A 19,213-nucleotide genomic window follows, 5' to 3' on the forward strand; every position below is an offset into this window, starting at 1 on the left:
TGAAGTGTGGTAGACAAGAATGCTCAAAATCATTTTGAATTAAAGTTTGGAAAATTTTTAGACAAACTTAATCATTCCTGTTGCCCTTACCTTTATGTAGTGAACAGCAAATCTTTATGCTAGCTGATGGCTACTTTAGAAAACCTACATATAGTTTAGGCATAAAATACATCTTAATGATTTTATTAGTTTGAATTTGGGATGATTTGGGGAAAGACAAAATCAAGAATAGATTTTTAGAGAAGATAAGATAGTGATAAGTATCTGAAAATAAGAAATAATGAGTCTCTGGGTAAAAATACCTTGGCTTACCCAAATTCTATTTTTACTTTTATTTTACATTATTCATGCACAGATTGCATTAATATACCATTGTATGTATGTATTTAGGCATGTGCATCTATAGCTAATAGATTTAAAGTTTATATCTGTAGCTTTAAAATAGAATCAGTATATTAAATAAAAAATGTATCATACTAAATTTGCCATCTTAATAAGCAGAAAAATAATATCCATTATGCTATATATATATTTGTATTTCTGTAACTGCTGTACCTGGTTTATATTATTTATAATATAAATAATATGAGTTGTTTATATTATTTTTAAAGTGATCCACAAATTTTCATTTCTCTAGACAATAAAGGAAATTAGAGAAAAAAATGAATTGTTTAGCTACTTTGTTCTGCATGAGTACTTATTTCACATCATTTTAGTAATTTGGGAAGGCAAAAATAAAGAATATTGTCCAATGGTATTTCCATCTTTTGCTAATTGATTGCCATTCTAAGAAAAAAGGGTGAAAATGTTATTTAGTGACTAACATTTTGCATCTGTTTCTTATTTAGAAACTGTCCAGACTTCCCAAAGATTATTAATGATTTACCTAAGGTCTTACAGTTAGTTAAGAGTGAAAAGTTCAGATGCAGAAAACAAATTTTGACATATATACTCAAATACAGAAGAACAGATGGGTTAGACAGTAACTTAGACCCTTGAAAATTTTCACAGTCAAGCTGTGTGATCAAAAAGCCAGTACTACTCCTTTAAATATGAAAAGTAAGGAGAGGATACCACCTATGTTAAACAAAATGATCTTTTTTTAGGAAAACAAGACAAACAATCTCTGTATGGGGGTTTCTTTGCTTTTTGTTCTAAGGTATCTCCTAAATACACAATCTTGTTTATGTCAAAACCCCCAAAATGGGCACTGTAATTCCAATTTGTTGGTGAAAAATCGTGTCAGTTAGAATGATAAGTATACTGGTTAGTTCTGTAATGAGCAAAGATGTTGGAAACAGGTTATCTGGCCTGAAAGAGGGACAATTTGAGACTGAGAAGACCGTAAGAAAATTGGAAAGAGCTTTAATGACAGTGCTTGGGTAACTTCATCTCCCTAAGCTTGACCAAATGCCAATCGTCACCAATGAGAGGCCAAACACAAGGTCCTGAAACAAGGCAGATGAAATGGAACAAAGCAATTCTCAGCTACATGGAGACAAGACTGAGGGAGAAATCCTTAGAAGGTTTTGAAATGATACAAGACAAAGGAATGCCACTCCAGGGAGGCTCCAGAGGCAGGCAGTCTTTAAGGAGGCCCCCAAGATCCCTGTCCCCAGTAGTCACACCTGTAACTTGCTTCTAACCAATGGAATGCAACAAAGGTGATGGAATGTACCTGACTGCACTCACACGGTCATCAGAGTGTAGCACCCATCTTGCTAGAGACTCTTTCTTCCGGTTTTGAAGAAGCAACTTGCTATGAATCCTACAGCCACATGGAAATGACTTCTGCCAACAACCCAAGAGTTTAGAAGCAGATCCTTTACCAGGCAAGACCCTGATAAGAACCCAGTATTATAGCTGGTAGTTAAGCAGACTACCCCACAAAGCCCAGACTTATGACCCACAGAAATGGTGAGGTAATAAGCATGTATTATTTTAAGCAGCTAAGTTTTGGTAATTTGTTACACAGCAATAGGAAACTAAGGAGCTAGCCCATACCCATTTTCTCCCTTTGCTCTTCTACACAATTTATTTTCTAAATATGCAACCTAACCTTTAGATCCTTTCCTCTAGTTGTGGGTTGTTGAGATTTAAATTACTTAACCAAACTTTATTAGACCCTTTGGGTAAAAGTTGACCAATGTCCAATTCCCCCATTTTAAACATTATTAGCACAGGAAAAGAGATGGCAATAAATTAGCAGAGGCCAGCTTTTTTATACACAGCTGTCCTCATCCCAAATGTAGCGCCTTTCCTTGTGGCATACAAGTCTCTCTCCAATTAGACTGAACTCTCTAAGTTAGTGTCCTTTGGCTTTATACCCCTCCAGGCCTTACACACCCTTGATTTCAATCACTATTGCACTGAAACTATAGTTGCCTTTAGGCTTTTTAATTCATGGATCTGGCTCCACTTGAGGTGCCACTTCTGCCTGCAGTCCCAAAGCATCAAGGCCTATGACAGGATGGACGCCACAAACAAGGACTGCTGCTCAGGCCAAATTTTACAAGTGACAAAGAGAAATAAAGGGCAACTAGAATTCAGAGATTTTTCACCATCACCTTTAATTAACTGCCACAGAATTTCCCAGTATTGAACGCCCCCTAAAATTCTTACTTTCCTCTACCCCTTCAATTATCTGAAATAGAAAAAAAAGGATATAAAACTTTCTCTAAAAGAATTTATCCTTCTTTTTCTTCTTTTAAACAGCAACCTCAACTGTTGACAGAAGTTTCTTAGGAGTTCAAAGAACACCAATAAAAGTTAGGGCAAATTAGATTTGTAATTAGAAAATAGATACTATTTCTGGTATTAAATTTAAGGATCAAATGCAGCCAAGACCACATATTTATAGGCACAAAAGCACAAAGCAGCTGATCTAGCAGCACCAAATGCTTAATGAATTTGGCTGAATCTCTGTTCTCTAGTGGGACAGAATAAGCACCCATTATTCTGGTCAGCTCTGGGTTTTCTCCAACACACAACACACTCTTCACTCAAAGAGCACTCAGAGAATTCACTGAATTCAGTTAAATGAGAAAACAGTACTTTAAGAAAGCTAATGACCATTACAATGGTGAAATCTGATTCAGTTGTTTAAACAATGCCATTCTTAACCCATTTTGCAGTGAAACTATTAGAGGGAAAGGAGAGAGTTAAACCAATTAGCACAAAAACCCCGACGCCTATATAAGGAAGAAACACACCAGGTGTAGTCAGTGAAAATAATTAATGTTTGAAGTACATTTAATGAGAACTTTCTCACCATCTTTAAATAAAAATGATTTGCCTTTTTTAACGTGGACTGCCCTGGCATTAGGACTTAACTGCTTCCTGTTCTACAGGGCTTAGATGCCACTTCACTACTAATTCCCCAGTGCTCTTGAGGCACGTGTTAGACATGTCCTCCTCTGCTGGAAGTCCTTGTGGCAATTTCAGAGGCTGGATTCTGTGACATAAGAAAATGCTTTTAGAATTAAACTAGGTAACAAGTTTGTTTAAACTACTGAAGTAATAAACAACATACCTTATCAAATGTTTAACCACTTTCAATTTTGCATTCACTGAAGGGATATTCTTGTGAACTTGAGGAGTGTGTGCCTGTAAGTAAGGAAACAACATTATGGATCGATTTCAAAAGCATGTGGTCCCAGGTTTCAGTAAAACATTAAGTTAAATGGACATTTGTTCTAAATCAACTTTCAAATAAATTACACTAAATAATACATCTCGACCAAAGAAATAATAAAAGTATATCTTAAAGTTTAAAAAGTATAAAATTTAAAGCAAATTTAAACAACACTAAAGATGACTAGGATAGTTGCATACTTTTTCTAATCCAAGCATCTTTATTATGTCCTTTTCCCAATATGGACGTCTTTTTGTACTCTTTATTCTGGTAACAATATGCAGTTTATGAGGGTGCTGTGGATCCCCACCGTATTTCTCATGATCTGCAGGTGAAGGCTGAAATACCTGGGAAGGTAGAATTATAAATGGTAAATTTTCAGCTGTGCATTTTTTTTCTTAAAAAACTCCCAAGTAACTACATAATGATCTCATTCCTAATGTTTCTATAATCCTCATCATCAATTTCTACCGGTATGATATTACTCAGATGGAGTCTTTTAAGAATTTCATACTCCTAAGAAAAATATCACATAGGTAAGGATTTTGTTGTTTAGTTTAAGAGCAAAGCAGGAGCAAGCAGATGATGTAAAGAGTTCAAGGGCCAGGAGACAACGTGAGCGCTATAAAAGTTGCCCACTGGGTTGCAACCCTCCTTCAAGTGAGGGAACAAACATAAATTTACAATGACAATAGCATGCCCATTATAAATAATACATATAAAGTATTGTGAGAATACAGACAAACAGCTCCAGCTGACATGTGAACTGAATTTCTAAGAATCAAAAGGTTCTGGGGAGCTGTCCCACAGAAAAACTTCCCTAAGTACATAAAATGTAGTGAATAAGGATGTACATTGCAACAATATTTGTAAAACTGAAAATTAAGGTCACATCTGGGTTCTTAGTAGAACTAAATAAATTGTGATAAATACATTCTAAATAAAACTAACAATACTAATACCAAATAAAATATGATGTAAGTAAATAAATGATGATGTAGCCTACTGGATACAATGTTGCCACTATAAAGGTTTACTATCTTTGCAGCTACTAACATTAAAGGATGGCCATAATACATTCTTGAGCAAAATCCAAACCAAACCAAACAAAAAAACACATTTCCATACCACTATGTGCAGTAGGATAGTGTATTTGTTTCATCTATACCAAATATATGAGTGTGAATATATGACATATTCTACAAATACTGAATCTAAGAATCACATATATGTATATATGTGTGTGTGTGTATTTATATATGTACGTATATATTCCTATATATGTAAAAGGTCTCAAAGACGTTAGCTCAAGAGTTGTTATACCTCTGGGGAATTAGTCCAAGAAAGGAAACACACATAAAAAAGATGGTACTTAAATCAAAAAGGATACTATTCAATCATTAAAAACAGTATTGTAGAAACTTACTAAGAGGTCATACTATATTGCTAAAGAAGAAAGCAACTAGAGAAGCGTTACATATGAGATTATTCACATCTTTGAAAACACGTAACAGAAAAGGATGTAGAAGGTGTTGACAGTAGCTGTCTCCAGGTGGGTGGCATTAAGGGTGTTTTCCAGTTGGTTTTGCTTGTTTGCATTTTCTAGGGATTTCAAAGATATACAGGAGGGGAAGAATGGTGGCAGGCAGAGGATGGGATAGGTGCGCTAAAGAACATTTAAGGGAACAGTGTGAAGAGCATGAAATCGTGGAAAAATCGAGTGTTCCATGGGGCTGGAGTAGGAAAAAAGCATGAAAAGCAATGCGGGGGATGAACTTAAACAAGGCTCAACTATGCTGAGCCTTTAGAAATTTCCAGAAGGGATACAAAGCTACTGAAAATCTGGAGCAGCATGATCATATTTCAAAAATAGATAGAAAGAAAACTCTTACAAGAGAATAAAATGAACTGGAGGTCGAAGACTGGTATAAGGAAACAAGGGTAGGAAGGTATGGCCATGGTTAAAAGCTTGAATTATAGTAGTTGCAACCGAAAAGGGACTCATTTCAAGCCTGGGGCAGTAAAATAGATGGGTCTGTGGTGGTGAAGGAGGGGTGGAGATTTACTCAGGTCTCCAGCCTGGGATATCAGCTTGAGGATGTAGCATTAACTGACACCATTCATACTGGATGAGCACCCTCTTTTTGTTTGATTGTTCGGAGGGAAAATAAGATAGTGAGTTTAATTTTGGATGTTTAACTCAAATGCTTATGAGTTATCCAAGCAGCATGATCTAGAAACTATATGAGAATACAGGCATAAGTTTAGAAGACTACAAGGGCTGGATATACACACTATAAAGGTTAAAACTTTTCACCTTTATTATAGCTGGTGATAAAAATAACTGTCTTGCACATTTTAAACAAATACTCACATTTGTATCTATCATTCTCTTCCAGAAGTTTACAGATTAAGAAACACAGAAGATATAAGATAATGCACTTGTGGAAAGGACAGTGGCAGAAAGACTATGACTTAAGAAAAGGTTTCTGGTAAAAGAATGTCAAGTACACTAAAGGTGTAAAACAGTCAATGGCAATACTATTTTTTTTTGGTATCATTAATATAAAATCACTTGAGCAACATTGTGGTTACTAGATTCCCCCCATTATCAAGTCCCCACCACATACCCCATTACAGTCACTGTCCATCAGCGTGGTAAGATGCTATAGATTCACTACCTGTCTTCTCTGTGCTACACTGCCTTCCCTGTGCCCCTCCACTAATGTTATGTGTGCTAATCATAATGGCCCCTTTTCACTTTATCCCTCCCTTCCCACCCACCCTCCCCAGTCCCTTTCCCTTTGGTAACTGTTAGTCCATTCTTGGATTCTGTGAGTCTGCTGCTGTTTTGTTCCTTCAGTTTTTGCTTTGTTCTTCTGCTCCACAGATGAGTGAAATCATTTGATACTTGTCTTTCTGTGCCTGGCTTATTTCACTGAGCATAATACCATCTAGCTCCATCCATGTTGTTGCAAATGGTAGGATCTGTCTTCTTATGGCTGAAAAATATTCCATTTTGTGTATGTACCACATCTTCTTTATCCATTCATCTACTGATGGACACTTAGGTTGCTTCCATTTCTTAGCTACTGTAAATAGTGCTGCGATAAACACAGGGGTGCATGTCTTTTTGAATATGGGCTCCTGCATTCTTAGGGTAAATCCTAGGAGTGGAATTCCTGGGTCATACGGTATTTCTATTTTTAGTTTTTTGAGGAACCTCCATACTGCTTTCCACAATGGTTAACTAGTTTACATTCCCACCAGCAGTGTAGGAGGGTTCCCCTTTCTTCACATCCTCACCAGCATTTGTTACTCCTAGTCTTTTCTATGTTGGCCATCCTGACTGGTGTGAGGTGGTATCTCATTGTAGTTTTAATTTGCATTTCCCTGATAATTAGCTACATGGAGCATCTTTTCATGTGCCTGTTGAATAGCAACACTATTTTAAATTTAAAAAAAAAAAAAAGGAAAATGGTGGTGGCCAGAGGCTGGGGGTGAGGGAATGGGGAGGCATTGTTTAATGGGCACAGTTTCAATTCTGTACGATGAAGAGTTCTGGAGATGGATGGTGGTGATGGTTGCACAACAACATGAATATACTTAATACCACTGCTCTATACACTTAAAAACAGCTGATATATTGTTTTATGTTACATACAGTTGCCACAATACAAAAAATTGGAGGAGTAATGAAAAAAAAAGACAAAACAAAACCCAGCTTTACTAAACCAAATGCAGTTGTTTTACCAAACATTCCAACAATTACGTTTCTAGATATATACCTCACGTAAGTCAAAAACTTATGTCCACACAAAAGCCACACGTGAATATTTATATCAGCTTTATTCATGATTGCCAAAACTTGAAGTAACCAAGATGTCCTTCAGGAGGTGAATGTGATAGACTGTTGTACATCCATCCATACAATGGAATATCATGTGGCAGTAAATAGAAATGAGCTGCACAGTCAGAAAACTTGGGTTATAAAAATGTGCTTTATTTCCAGTACCTTCTTAATTGCAGAGTCTCTAGCCACTTTACTGGAAAACAACTTGATCTTTTCAAATTCATGTTAGTTCTAGCCAGAGATTTTCTAGTTAACTCATGATTTATTATTACTTTGATTAAATATACAGTTGATTAGAAAAAAAAAAGAGCTATCAAGTCATGGCAGGACATCAAGGAACCTTAACTATATGCTGCTTAAGGGAATGAAGCCAGTCTGAAAGGGCTACAATGCTGTATGATTCCAACTCCATGACATTCTGGTAATGGCAAAACTATAGACAAGTGGTTGCCAGGGATTGGGAGATGAGAAGGAGGGATGAAGAGGCAAAGTTCAGGGGATGTTTAGGGCCGTGAAACCATTTTGTATACTATTCTGATGGTAAATACAGGACATTATGCATTTGTCAAAACCCACAGAATGTGTAATGCAAGCAGTGAACCCTGATGGAAAGTATGGACTTTGGTTAATAATAATGTGTTGCTACTGGTTCATCAATATATACAACAAATACGTACCAAAGCAAGATGTTGGTAATAAAGAAACTGTGTAGCAGAGGAGGGAGTATTTGGAAACTCTGCACTTTCTGTTCAGTTTTCCTATAAACCTCAAAGTACTTTAAGAAATAAAGCCTACTCAGTTAAAAAAAACAAAACAAAAAAATCAGTGGAGGGCTTAGCCAGTGTTTTCTTTAACAATGATATGTATGCATAAATCTAGCAGAGAAACCACAAGATCAAAAATAGCAATAGCTGGTACAGAAAATGAACACAAAGAGCATATAAACAGAGCCCTGAGTTGGGGGAAGACCACATTTTTCTCAGGACAATGTTGATATGGTAACATAAAATATTAAAGAAAAAAAACAGGAATACACAGATTCTGAGTGACAAAAACCCACTACTTTGAAGGCCAGTGGCATGTTATTTTTAGTAATCATCCTGTACATAAATCCTACTATGTTTTATGTGAAATTATGTGTGGATGTAGGTAATAGTGCAGATCCACACATAATTTAACATAAAGGCTTTCAATATTACAAAAACAGGTACCTTTTGAAAGAAAGTATGTTTAAAAAAATAGAAAAAAAAATGCACAAAATCTCTTGTTCTTACTTTATCTGGAATTCTTGACCTGGTAAATTTGTGACGAATCCAATCCATACGTATGACAGGCTCCATACCTTTTGTAATAAGAGTCTAAAATATGACATAAAATAAAACATTTATTGTTTAGAACTCTAGTGCGGAAATCCATACCTACCAACTTTGGTTCTTTTTTTTTTTAAAAAAAAGTCTGTTTTTATCTAAAAAGCAATTATTAGTTTATCTCAGTCCCTAAGCGAATGAATACATCTCATCTCACCACTAACAGATTATAAAGCAAAAAACACATAAATACTAATTTCTAGACCAGGAGTGGTGATATTTTTCTATAAAGGACCAGACAGTAAGTTGCCATTGCCAAGTCCCAACTCTGCCACTGTAGGGCGAATGCGCCATAGACAATATATAAGCAAATGGGTATGGTTATGTTCCATTAAAACTTTATTTACAAAAATAGGTGGGTGGGCTGAAGCTGGCCTGCTGGCTGCAGTTTGCCAACCCCTGGGCTAGACAATGTGTAGTACTTCACCTTCAATAACTCAATGTCAAAGAAAGCCAGTGAGCTTCCAGTTTCCTCTCTAGTCCCAACAGTGCCATCACTCCAGGCTCCTATCTCTTGTTCCCTTTCTGCAATCCTCTAGTCCTCTTTCTCTGTCTGCTGAAGAAAAAGGATTCACAGCAATCCTTCACACCAGGAAGCTCCTCTCTGGATGGGAAATACTCACTCCTTTTCATGACCTACCTGTACTGCAGAGCTGGTATAAAACAAGTAGAGAACAATCAGGAGTGAGTGGCAGAGGGGAAGGACAAACACGGGCAAGACAATGGGCACTGCACCCTAGCTCTGTGAGAGATGAGATGCTGACCCTCTCAGAGGGTCAGTTTCCTCAGCTATAGAAAGGAAGTAATACTGAGGATTAATCTGAGGGTAAGGTAATGTAAGTAAAGCACCTGACATTATCATTTATGGCCAGCAGCCCTCCTGAATAAATTAGGCTGCACCGTTGCAGTTTATAAAAGACCAAAAAGAACTACATGTTTGAACTCATGTTTGAAAATACAAATGGTCTCTGGCAGATTGTTTTGTTTTACTTATTTTTTATGACTGAAAATGTACTTTTTCATAAGTGAAGCAAAAACACTTAAAACTTTAAAAAGATTAAGGCTGACTGGCCATTTTTCACCAGCATGTTCTCCAGGGAAAGAGATTTTGATGCCAAATCTTTAGGGATAAAACAGCAGATAAACCATATATAACCCTTGACATTAAAAAATAATTTGTAAAAAGAGGAACTCATAAAGTTTAACCTGCTTGTATGTTTTGTTAATTAGAAAAGAGAAAGAAAAATATCTTGAGGAATAGAAAAAACAAGATAATTCTTGAAAAGAAATACTTACTTTCAGTCTGCCTGGAGGCCTCTGAACTATTAATGGCAAAATCCCTGCCATGAATATGGCGACTATTCTCCTTAGAGACTGTGAGAAGTAAAAAAATAGGTCTCAGAAATAGATAGGTCCCTCCTTCTGTAGTATTAAAAACTAAATAAGAAGTTAATTGTATACTTGACTGAAGTTTAACAGTAAAATCTTGGTTATTATAAATAGAATAAGGGCAAGAATTAGTTATAATAAATGTTTTATTCAGCGTTCAGCAAAACCACAGGTGATTTACGCATTAACTCTATCCCATTTTTACCAGGTAAGTTAGAGCCTACATTGATTCAACAGGAACAGGCGATGGAGGTTACTATCATTTTTTAAATGTTCAATAATGAGGGCAAAAATATAATGTTTTGTTACACAACCATAAAAAAATTAAAGAGCTAAAAAATTAAATGAAGATACCCCAACTCCTACAATTAGAACTGACAACCCTGTTGCGCTATGTGTGAGGAAAATGAATCCCCAAAAGTTCAATCTTTTACCCCAGGGCATCCAGCTTTCCAGAGTATATGGTCTGGAATCCAGTTCTCCTAATTGCTAGTCCAGTGCTTTTTCACTACACTGTAACGCCCTTCTCTTAAAAAATAAAGTAGAACTCTCTTTTTTGCTTGTATTTGTATTTTTAAATGATTCTTCACAAATACACATTGTTTTCATGACCTAAAAAAGTTATGTTTACCTAGACACAAAACAATTATAGCTTACTATGATAATGTATACTAAAAGTAGAAAGATTAGGTTCATGCGGTAAATGTGTATTTGCATAATTTGTTTCAAATTTTTACCCAAAGAACAGACAGAAATACCCAACTTGCAAAGGAGTTACTCTAAAAACACCTAAAACTCAGCACATAGGGAGCCCTCAATAAGTTTTACTATTATAAAATTATTAAATAATTACAAAGCTATAATAAGAATACTCTAACACACCAAAACAGGGTGTTATGTGTTAGTGTCCACCAGATTCTGGCTCACTCAAGCTCTACAAGTCTTTCCTGAGATGCAGATAAAACAGTAAAGTTGTGAGAATCAATGCAAGATGTCCCACTCAAAGAGCCAGACTTCAGAAAAATTCTCAGCAAATGAACCAGTCTCTCAAAATTAATTATGTATCAGATTTAGAAGCATTAACTACCAAACCCATAGTGCCCTGAATGCAAGCATCTAGCACACTATGTGATGAACAGTAGGCACCCTATGTTTGTTATGAGTATATGAATCACTCAATGGGTTAGATCTACAGCCTGCCTAACTCAGAATACAGAAGTACATCCAAATTTCAAAAATGTCACTAAGACTTCAGATCTCAAACTTTATGTAATGATTTCTAGTTCAGATCATTTTTGCTTTGCTGGTGCTTTATATACTTAGTACTGGGGCTTTCTTAGAAGAGACGCTTAATCCTCCAGCCCTCCAAATCAAAGAGGTAATGCTAAATTATTTTCTCTACCATACTTCTTCCTCACAAGTATTACATACTAACCCTACTCATTTAGCTTCACGCTTTGTTGTATCTTTCTCTTATTAGCTATATTTCAACAAACACCTCCTAACTGGCCTTCCTACTTCCCCTCCAACTTCCTAAGGTCTTTTCTCCATAGCAGCAGTCATCTCACTAAATTTTAAATCAGATCATGTCAACTCCTCTGCTCAAAATATTTCAATAAGCCAAGTTTCTCATTGTTGGAGTGAGAGGTTACAAATAAGCACGAGGGAAGGCTAAAATGATCCATGTGCTCCAATGATACAGGATTAGAGTTGGAACTCATGTTTGGCTTCATACAATGATGGATACAGACAAATTACAGATATGTACATATATATGGATTAGCTGTTAGCTGAGCGGGCCTAAAAGCAATGGTACCCCAGCAGCCATGAGCCCACCCAGTGCCCCATTTCTAACAGCATTCTCTAATAAAAAGAGCCAGGTCTCCTCCTTTGAGAAATGGCTGATTGCAGGGCTGTAGCAGGGAATATCTAAAGATGAGTATGAAGTACTAGAATCCTGTAGTACTAGAAAAGAACTACTCATAAAATCAAAATGATGGGGTATGTCAAAGGGACACAGGGGCCAACTGAAAGATCTCCTAGTGGCTGAAACGGGAATAATATGAGCAACAAAATAAGTAACAAAATAATAGCTTACAATACAAACCCTAAAATAACTATAAGCCCATACCGATATAAATAAATTAATAAACTAATGGGAGAGAAGAAACAAATTTCCTTTACAGAAGAATTATAAATAATTTATAATTATTTGAGATGCTCCCCACCTCAAAAAGATGGAGCAAAATACTCACCCCTGAAACATGGGCCATGCTTACTGACTCCTAGAGTACAGTATAAAAAGCAGGGAGTGGTGGTGGGGGGATAACATTACACTAGAGAAACCTGTTCAACACTGCATCAGCCAGGTGATCAAGGTTAATGTCAACTGATTCACCGTGACAACAATCAAGTTGATAGCATGTACCCTTGATATGATGGAATGAGAATGGCATTTCACCTCTGTGGTCTTCTTCCCCAATACCCCTAAACCCACTCTAAAAGAATAACATCAAACTCCAGTTAAAAGATATTACATAAAATACTTGACCAGTACCTCTTCAAATACCTGATTGCTTCACAACTCTCAAGGTCATCAAAAACAAGGAAAGCCTGAGAAACTGCCATAGTCAAAAGGAATCTAAGGAGACATGATGATCAAAGATAAGGTGGTGTCCTGGATGGGATTTTGGAACAATAAAAGGACATCAGGTAAACACTAGCAAAATCTGCATGAAGTACTAACTTCAGTTAGTAATTAATACTGTTTCATAAATTATAACAAGTGCACCAAACTAATACAAGATGTTAATAAAAGGGGAAATTGGGTGTGGGGTATATAAGAGCTCTGTGCTACTAATTTTTTGTAAACCCCAAATCATTCTAAAATAAAAAAGCTTATTTATTTAAGACCTAAAGCTTTCAGTGCCCAATGCCTCTTCATTTCAGTCAGGGTAACAGCCAGTCCTTAAACCCAGCTCCCCACCCCAACTCAGGACTTCATCCCCAATTACTCTCTTACTTAGTGGCCACACACAGGCCCCCTTGCAGGTCCTGGGACTTGCTAGGCAGGTATGCTCCCTGGGCCTGGCTGTTCCCTCTCCTGGAATGCTCCTGACAGTCACATAGTAAATTCCCTTACTGCCTTCAAATTTTGGCTCAAATCCCATCTTCTCTAAGGGGTCAACCCTGATTTATTTAACATTTCAACCTACACCACAACAGTCAGCCCTCCTAATCTCTTACTCTACTTGATTTTCTTCCCATAGCACTTATCATCTTCAAACATAATCTAATTATTTGTTAGGTTTGTTGTTTATTGTCTGTCTCCACCCAATAACACATCAGTTCCACAGGACAAAGACTTCTAAATTTTATTTTGTTTTTGTTCTGTTCTATCTATTCACACATGTATCCCAAGCATTTACCTAAGGTAGAACTTGCCATGTAGGAGGCAGAATTTCCCTTTCAATAAACTGAGATATCCGAAGGAAAGAAATGTCTCTTCTTTCAATACCTAATGCCTAACAAATGGTAGTCAACCCTCATAAGTGCCTGTGGGGAAGTTGGGGTTCCTATGGCCAGGATCCTCACTGAACTTAACCACATGATGATGTAACTGGCCTGTTGCTAGGCTACCACTTCCACACGTTCTGGCAATAAGCTATTATTGTACTATATAGAGAGCTTGGCCCAGTGCTCTGGGCAGAGGCAGAGACGCTAATGCTCGACCTACTGCCGGGAGAACAAGCCGGGTAATAAACCCTTTCACCCAAAAGAACGTTTTGCTGTCAATTTCTTTGGTCACATTGAATCCATAGCAAACTTGCCCAGGGCTGAAACCCACTGGCAAGACAACTGGCGAAAGTCGGCAGGATTCATTGTTGACCAAGGAAAAAGAAAAGCTGCCTTTATGGGAGGGGTGCTTCAGCAGGCTGCCCCTGTGAATGGGGAGACAGTGTATTGTCCCCCAGTGGGTATGTGGTCTGAGGTGGCTTGCCTCCTAGAGGACTGGGCCCCAACCCAGGACTGGAGGCAAGTGGTGGTGACACCTGAGGCTGTAGGGGTGGGCCTTGGTATAGTAAGTAAGTCTTTTGAGAAACAGAGTGCTCGTGAGGTAGTGGAGACTGTGGGTTGGCTGCTTCTCACAGTATTAAAAAGGTCTACAGAAGAGACCCAAGAAATGGCAGCATGAGAATGCAAGCTGCAACCTTCTGTGGATTCCCTGAAGAAGGAAATGGCACTGATGCATGAGGAGGTGGCATGAGAACATGAGCTGCAAACTTCTGTGGATTCCCTGAAGAAGGAAATGGCATTGATGTGAGAGGAGGCAGCACGAGAACACTGGCAGCAAGGTGCCATTGGAGAGGTAAACAATTCTTTAAAGAATGAGATGGTAGCGCTGCCAGGTGTTCTGAAGGAGGAAGAGGCCATCAAGAGAAAAGATGAACTCCTGAGAACAGCACAGGCAGAGGTGGCACAAGAACTTCAGCTGCGAAGCATTGAGGTGGCAGTAAGAGAGCTTCTGAAGACTTGAGCTAGCATTGCTGCAAGGCACAGTAGAAAAGGTAAAGGTTGTAGCAGAGGAGGCACTCCAGGGAGGGGAGAGAAAGGTGCCATCAGCCCCAGAAATGGAGGAGCTGGGGAAGGATGAAGGGGTGATGCTGGAGGCACTGGCCCCTCCTGTATTGAAAGCATGTCCAGTGGTTGTAAAGAATATAAAGACACAGCAGCTGAAAGTTCCCCAAGGAGAGGAGCAGCCCCCTCCCTAGGTCGTGGAGCACTCTATGCTCCACCCTTATACTCAGGCTGAGCTGGTGGATTTGGGCTCCCAGTTGAGGCAGAAGCCCTTGGAGTAAATATCAGCTTGGTCCCTGCATCTGTGGGACTTAGGGGTGGATGGAATTGTTCTGTCGGGATAAGAGATGGGAAAGCTGTCTTCCCTGACAGTGCAGCCTGCCCTGAGGCAGCGATTACAAAATGCACATCAGACCTCAGGGAGTCACTCCCTCCTTGATTGGATTATGGCTGCACTTTGTGCTGTGTGGCCCAATCTGGGTGATCTACCATTCTCTCCTGTTAGATGGCAGACATATGCTGAGCTCCAACACATGTTATGAGAGCTAGGCATAAGAAACGCCATCTATAGTCCAGAGAATTATGGCCCAGATGAAGAGATTTTCACTACTGGGATGAGAAATATTGTACTTCAAACAGCTCCTACATGCCTCTTTGGGTCTCTAGTGGCCATACTTTCCCCTCATTTAGGGCATTCCATAAGTGAGGGGACACGAACAGTAGCAGACTTAGGAGAGGTTGAAGCAATGAGGACCCAGAAAGAAATAAGATCTGTTATTCACAAGAAGAATTTAAAGGGCCCCATGAAGGTTATGAGGACCCAGATGTGGGCTGATTTAATAAGGGCAGGAGCAGATGGAAGGAAATTAGATGGTAAGTCAAATAGGATCTTACTAGAGCTATGACAACAGCTGAAACCAGAGCAGCAGTTCCAGCCATTAAGACCAAAGAGGCAGAGGTCACAGACATAGCCATGAGTCTGGCCTGTGTGTTTGCAAGACTTCCTGCTGGAGAGCAAGCCAACCTCACTTAAGCCCACACAGGAAGGTGATTGGGGAACATGCTTTGACTGAGGGAAAGGTCAAGGTAACTGCCCTGAGGGACCCAGGGGGGATCAGAGGCCCATGTTGAAATAGCTATCCATTGGTCCCCAGAGAACATACAACATGTCCTGGCTCTGGTGGACACTGGGCTGAATGTTCACTGATTCATGGTAACTCTGAGCAGTTCCCCAAGAATCCCACTGTCATAGATGGATTTGGGTGATAAGGCTATCAGAGTGAAAAAAGCCTAAATCCCTTTGGGAATAGGGCATCTACCCCCAAAAGAGTATTCTGTGTATATATCTCCTATCCCTGAGTATATTTTGGGGATTGATATCCTGCAGGGTCTATGGCTGCAGACCACTGCACATGAGTTCAGACTGAGAGTACGTGTGGTGAAGGCAGTTCTGAGGGGACATGCTAGGCACCCATAGCTTTGCCTGTGCCTCACTGGGTGACTAATACCAAACAATACAAACTGCCTGGATGGCATAAAGAGATTGGAGAAACTCTCCAGGAGCTGGAAAAGGTAGGTATTGTAAAGCCCACCCATAGTCTTTTCAATTCCCCAGTGTGGCCTGTAAAAAAGCCAGATGGCTCCTGGCATATGACCGTGGATTAGAGAGAACTGAATAAAGTCATACCCCCTATGCATGCTGCTGTCCCCTCTATTGCAGGCTTGGTGGATACCCTCAGCCATGAACTAGGAACATATCATTATGTGGTAGATCTTGCTAATGCCTTCTTTTCCATTGACATTGAACAGGAAAGTCAGGAACAGTTTGCCTTCACGTGGGAAGGATAGCAATGGACTTTCACACCCTTCCACAGGGATATCTCCACAGCCCCACCATCTATCATGGACTTGTATCCCAGGACTTGGCTACATGGGAGAAACCGAGAGAAACCTCCAACAGTGCAGCTGTACCATTATATTGATGATGTCATGCTCATGTCTGATTGTCTTTCAGATCTAGAAGGTACAGCACCTAGACTGCTGCAACATTTACAGGAGAAAGGATGGGCTGTGAACAGTACCAATGTTCAGGGACCTGGTTTGTCTGTTAAATCCTTGGGGGTCATCTGGTTGGGTAAGACCAAAGTTATACTAGAAGCAGTTATAGATAAAGTCCAAGCCTTTCCTACCCCTACAGCTGTAGCATTGCTACAGGAGTTTCTGGGTCTTCTAGGCTAGTGGAGAGTGTTTATCCCACACTTGACACAAATTCTGAAGCCCTTATGCCGGTTGGTATGAAAGGGCGTCAGGTGGGACTGGGATGAGACATATACATCTGCCTTTACTACAGCAAAATGGGCAGTCAAGGCCCTGCAAGCCTTGAGTGTGATAAACCCAACAAGGCCCTGTGAGCTAGATGTTCATGTGACTGAAGACGGTTATGGCTGGGATCTCTGGCAGCAGCTTGAATGAACTCACCAACCTGTTGGATTCTGGTCACAACTCTGGAAAGGGGCAGAGGTACAATACACTTTGATACAAAAATAACTGGCTGCCGTGTATCACGTCTTGCTGGCTACAGGACCCATCACTGGAATGGCCCCAATAAAGGTAATAACCACCTATCCCACCTTGGGTGGGTACGAGACTGGACTCCAAAGCCAAGGAGTAGTGTGGCACAAATGCCCACACTAGCCAAGTGGGGTCCTTACCTGCAGCAGCAATAATGCCCTCTCTAGTAGGCCCTTGAGTGAGGAACTCCAATGCTTATTGGGGCTAGTGACATATACTATGGAAAGGCAGGAAGAACTTGCTTTTGAACCATTAGTAGTAGAGAGTCCCTATTGGGAGGCAAGAGCCCCTATACCCGAAGATCCATGGTACACAGATGGCTTCAGCTGTGGGCAGCCCCCAAAATGGAGGGCCATATAGTTTTCTAGCCTAAGACTGAGACAATATGGATGGAAGATGGTGAGGGGAAGAGCAGCCAATGGGCAGAGTTGCAGCCCATGATCAGCCAGGAGCCCTCCCCTGTCTGCACTGACAGCTGGGCTGTGTATTGGGGCCTGACCCTGTCGCTACCAACCTGGTACTATGCCAATTGGCTGGTTGGTCACTGACCCCTTTGAGGGCAAGAATTGTGGCAAGACTATGGGCCTGTGGTCAGACTAAAATAATTACAGTATACCATGTGACAGATCATTTACCACTGGTATACCCAGGAAATGATGAAGCAGATGAATTTTCCCAGATACATTGATTAGTAGGAAAGCCAATGGTTACATCAGTGTTTGTTGCATGCAGGGCAAAAGACAATGTGGGCTGTAGCCCATCGGTGAGGCTTACTTTTAACCTTTGAAGAAGTTAGTAGAACCTGGCAGGAGTGTGTCATGTGCTCCAAAAGGGACTTACACCCAGATCCACAGCAACATGGGACAATAGCTACAGGGCCTATACCCCTCATCAGGTGGCAGATAGAGTATATTGGGCCTCGACCTGTGTCAGAAAGATATCGGTATGCTATGACTTGTGTGGACACAACTACTGGACTTCTGGTCACTTTTCCTACACATTGTGCAGACCAGCAGATGACCAAAAGAGGCCTGCAGTGTCTCGTTGCTACCTATGGCCAACCACAGGTAATTGAAAGCGATCAGGGGACACATTTTACTGGACATACACTGCAAGAATGGGTGTGACAGCTGGAAATCAAATGAAAGTTTTATTTGCCATACAATCCTACTGCAGCAGGCATGTTAGAGAGGCACAATGGCTTGTTAAAATCCAGACTGCAGTCAGATACCAATTGTCTGCAGGGGTGGTCATACGCTTATGGACTGTGCTATGGCATTTGAATGAGAGACCCCAAAAGGGAGCCCTGAGCCCTGTAGACATGTTAACATACATGGCTGCCTCCCGTATACAACTGCAAGTACAAACCAAGGAAGAATCCCTGAACCAAGGTTCGGCCACCAGAATAACATCTTGCTGCCAGCACCAACTGTGCTGAACCCCAGAGACTCCATTGAGTGGATGTGGCCTTGGATCTTTTGACACATGAACCAACGATGGTTGGCTCTCCTGGCATCTTGGGGACAAGGCCTGGAAGCTGGCCTCCTGTGTATTCCTGGAATAAGAGCAGAGTGGCCACCAAAGGTCACAGTAGTATATCCTGAACGGCCAGAAGGTAGGAGCATCTTACTGGGGAGTTTTGTTTTATCATTATGGCCAGTGCATGCACCTCCAGTAGCACTATATATAGACCCTTCAGTAACCCCCATGGGAAAAGGAGTAAAAGTATGGTATACTAGAACTGGAAGGGATACCCTGCCTGCTACAGTCCTATCACAGGACCACTCTCTTGCATGCATCCTACCTGATGGACAAGATTTG

At 39.9% G+C, this 19,213-nt stretch overlaps 1 protein-coding gene across 9 annotated transcripts in view; it reads right to left on the reverse strand.

Moving 5' to 3' along the window:
* Positions 1–3,234: 3,234 nt before the first annotated feature.
* MRPL30 (mitochondrial ribosomal protein L30) overlaps positions 3,235–19,213 on the reverse strand; it is a 72,041-nt gene continuing 56,062 nt past the window's right edge. For 5 of the 9 annotated variants that reach the window (XM_036994630.2, XM_073239864.1, XM_073239873.1 and 2 more), the window contains 5 exons: positions 10,151–10,228; positions 8,762–8,845; positions 3,835–3,981; positions 3,533–3,606; positions 3,235–3,454 (listed from right to left, as the gene is read on the reverse strand). In XM_036994630.2, coding sequence (XP_036850525.1) covers positions 3,322–3,454; positions 3,533–3,606; positions 3,835–3,981; positions 8,762–8,845; positions 10,151–10,201 — 489 coding nt within the window. In that variant the 5' untranslated portion in view covers positions 10,202–10,228 and the 3' untranslated portion in view covers positions 3,235–3,321. Of the gene's footprint in view, positions 3,455–3,532; positions 3,607–3,834; positions 3,982–8,761; positions 8,846–10,150; positions 10,229–12,800; positions 12,885–19,213 lie in introns of all 9 variants that reach the window. The other 4 variants (XM_073239866.1, XM_073239869.1, XM_073239878.1 and 1 more) reach the window with 1 other exon arrangement.

Source organism: Manis javanica, chromosome 1 (assembly GCF_040802235.1).
Source record: "Manis javanica isolate MJ-LG chromosome 1, MJ_LKY, whole genome shotgun sequence".
Classification (NCBI taxonomy): Eukaryota; Metazoa; Chordata; class Mammalia; order Pholidota; family Manidae; genus Manis; species Manis javanica.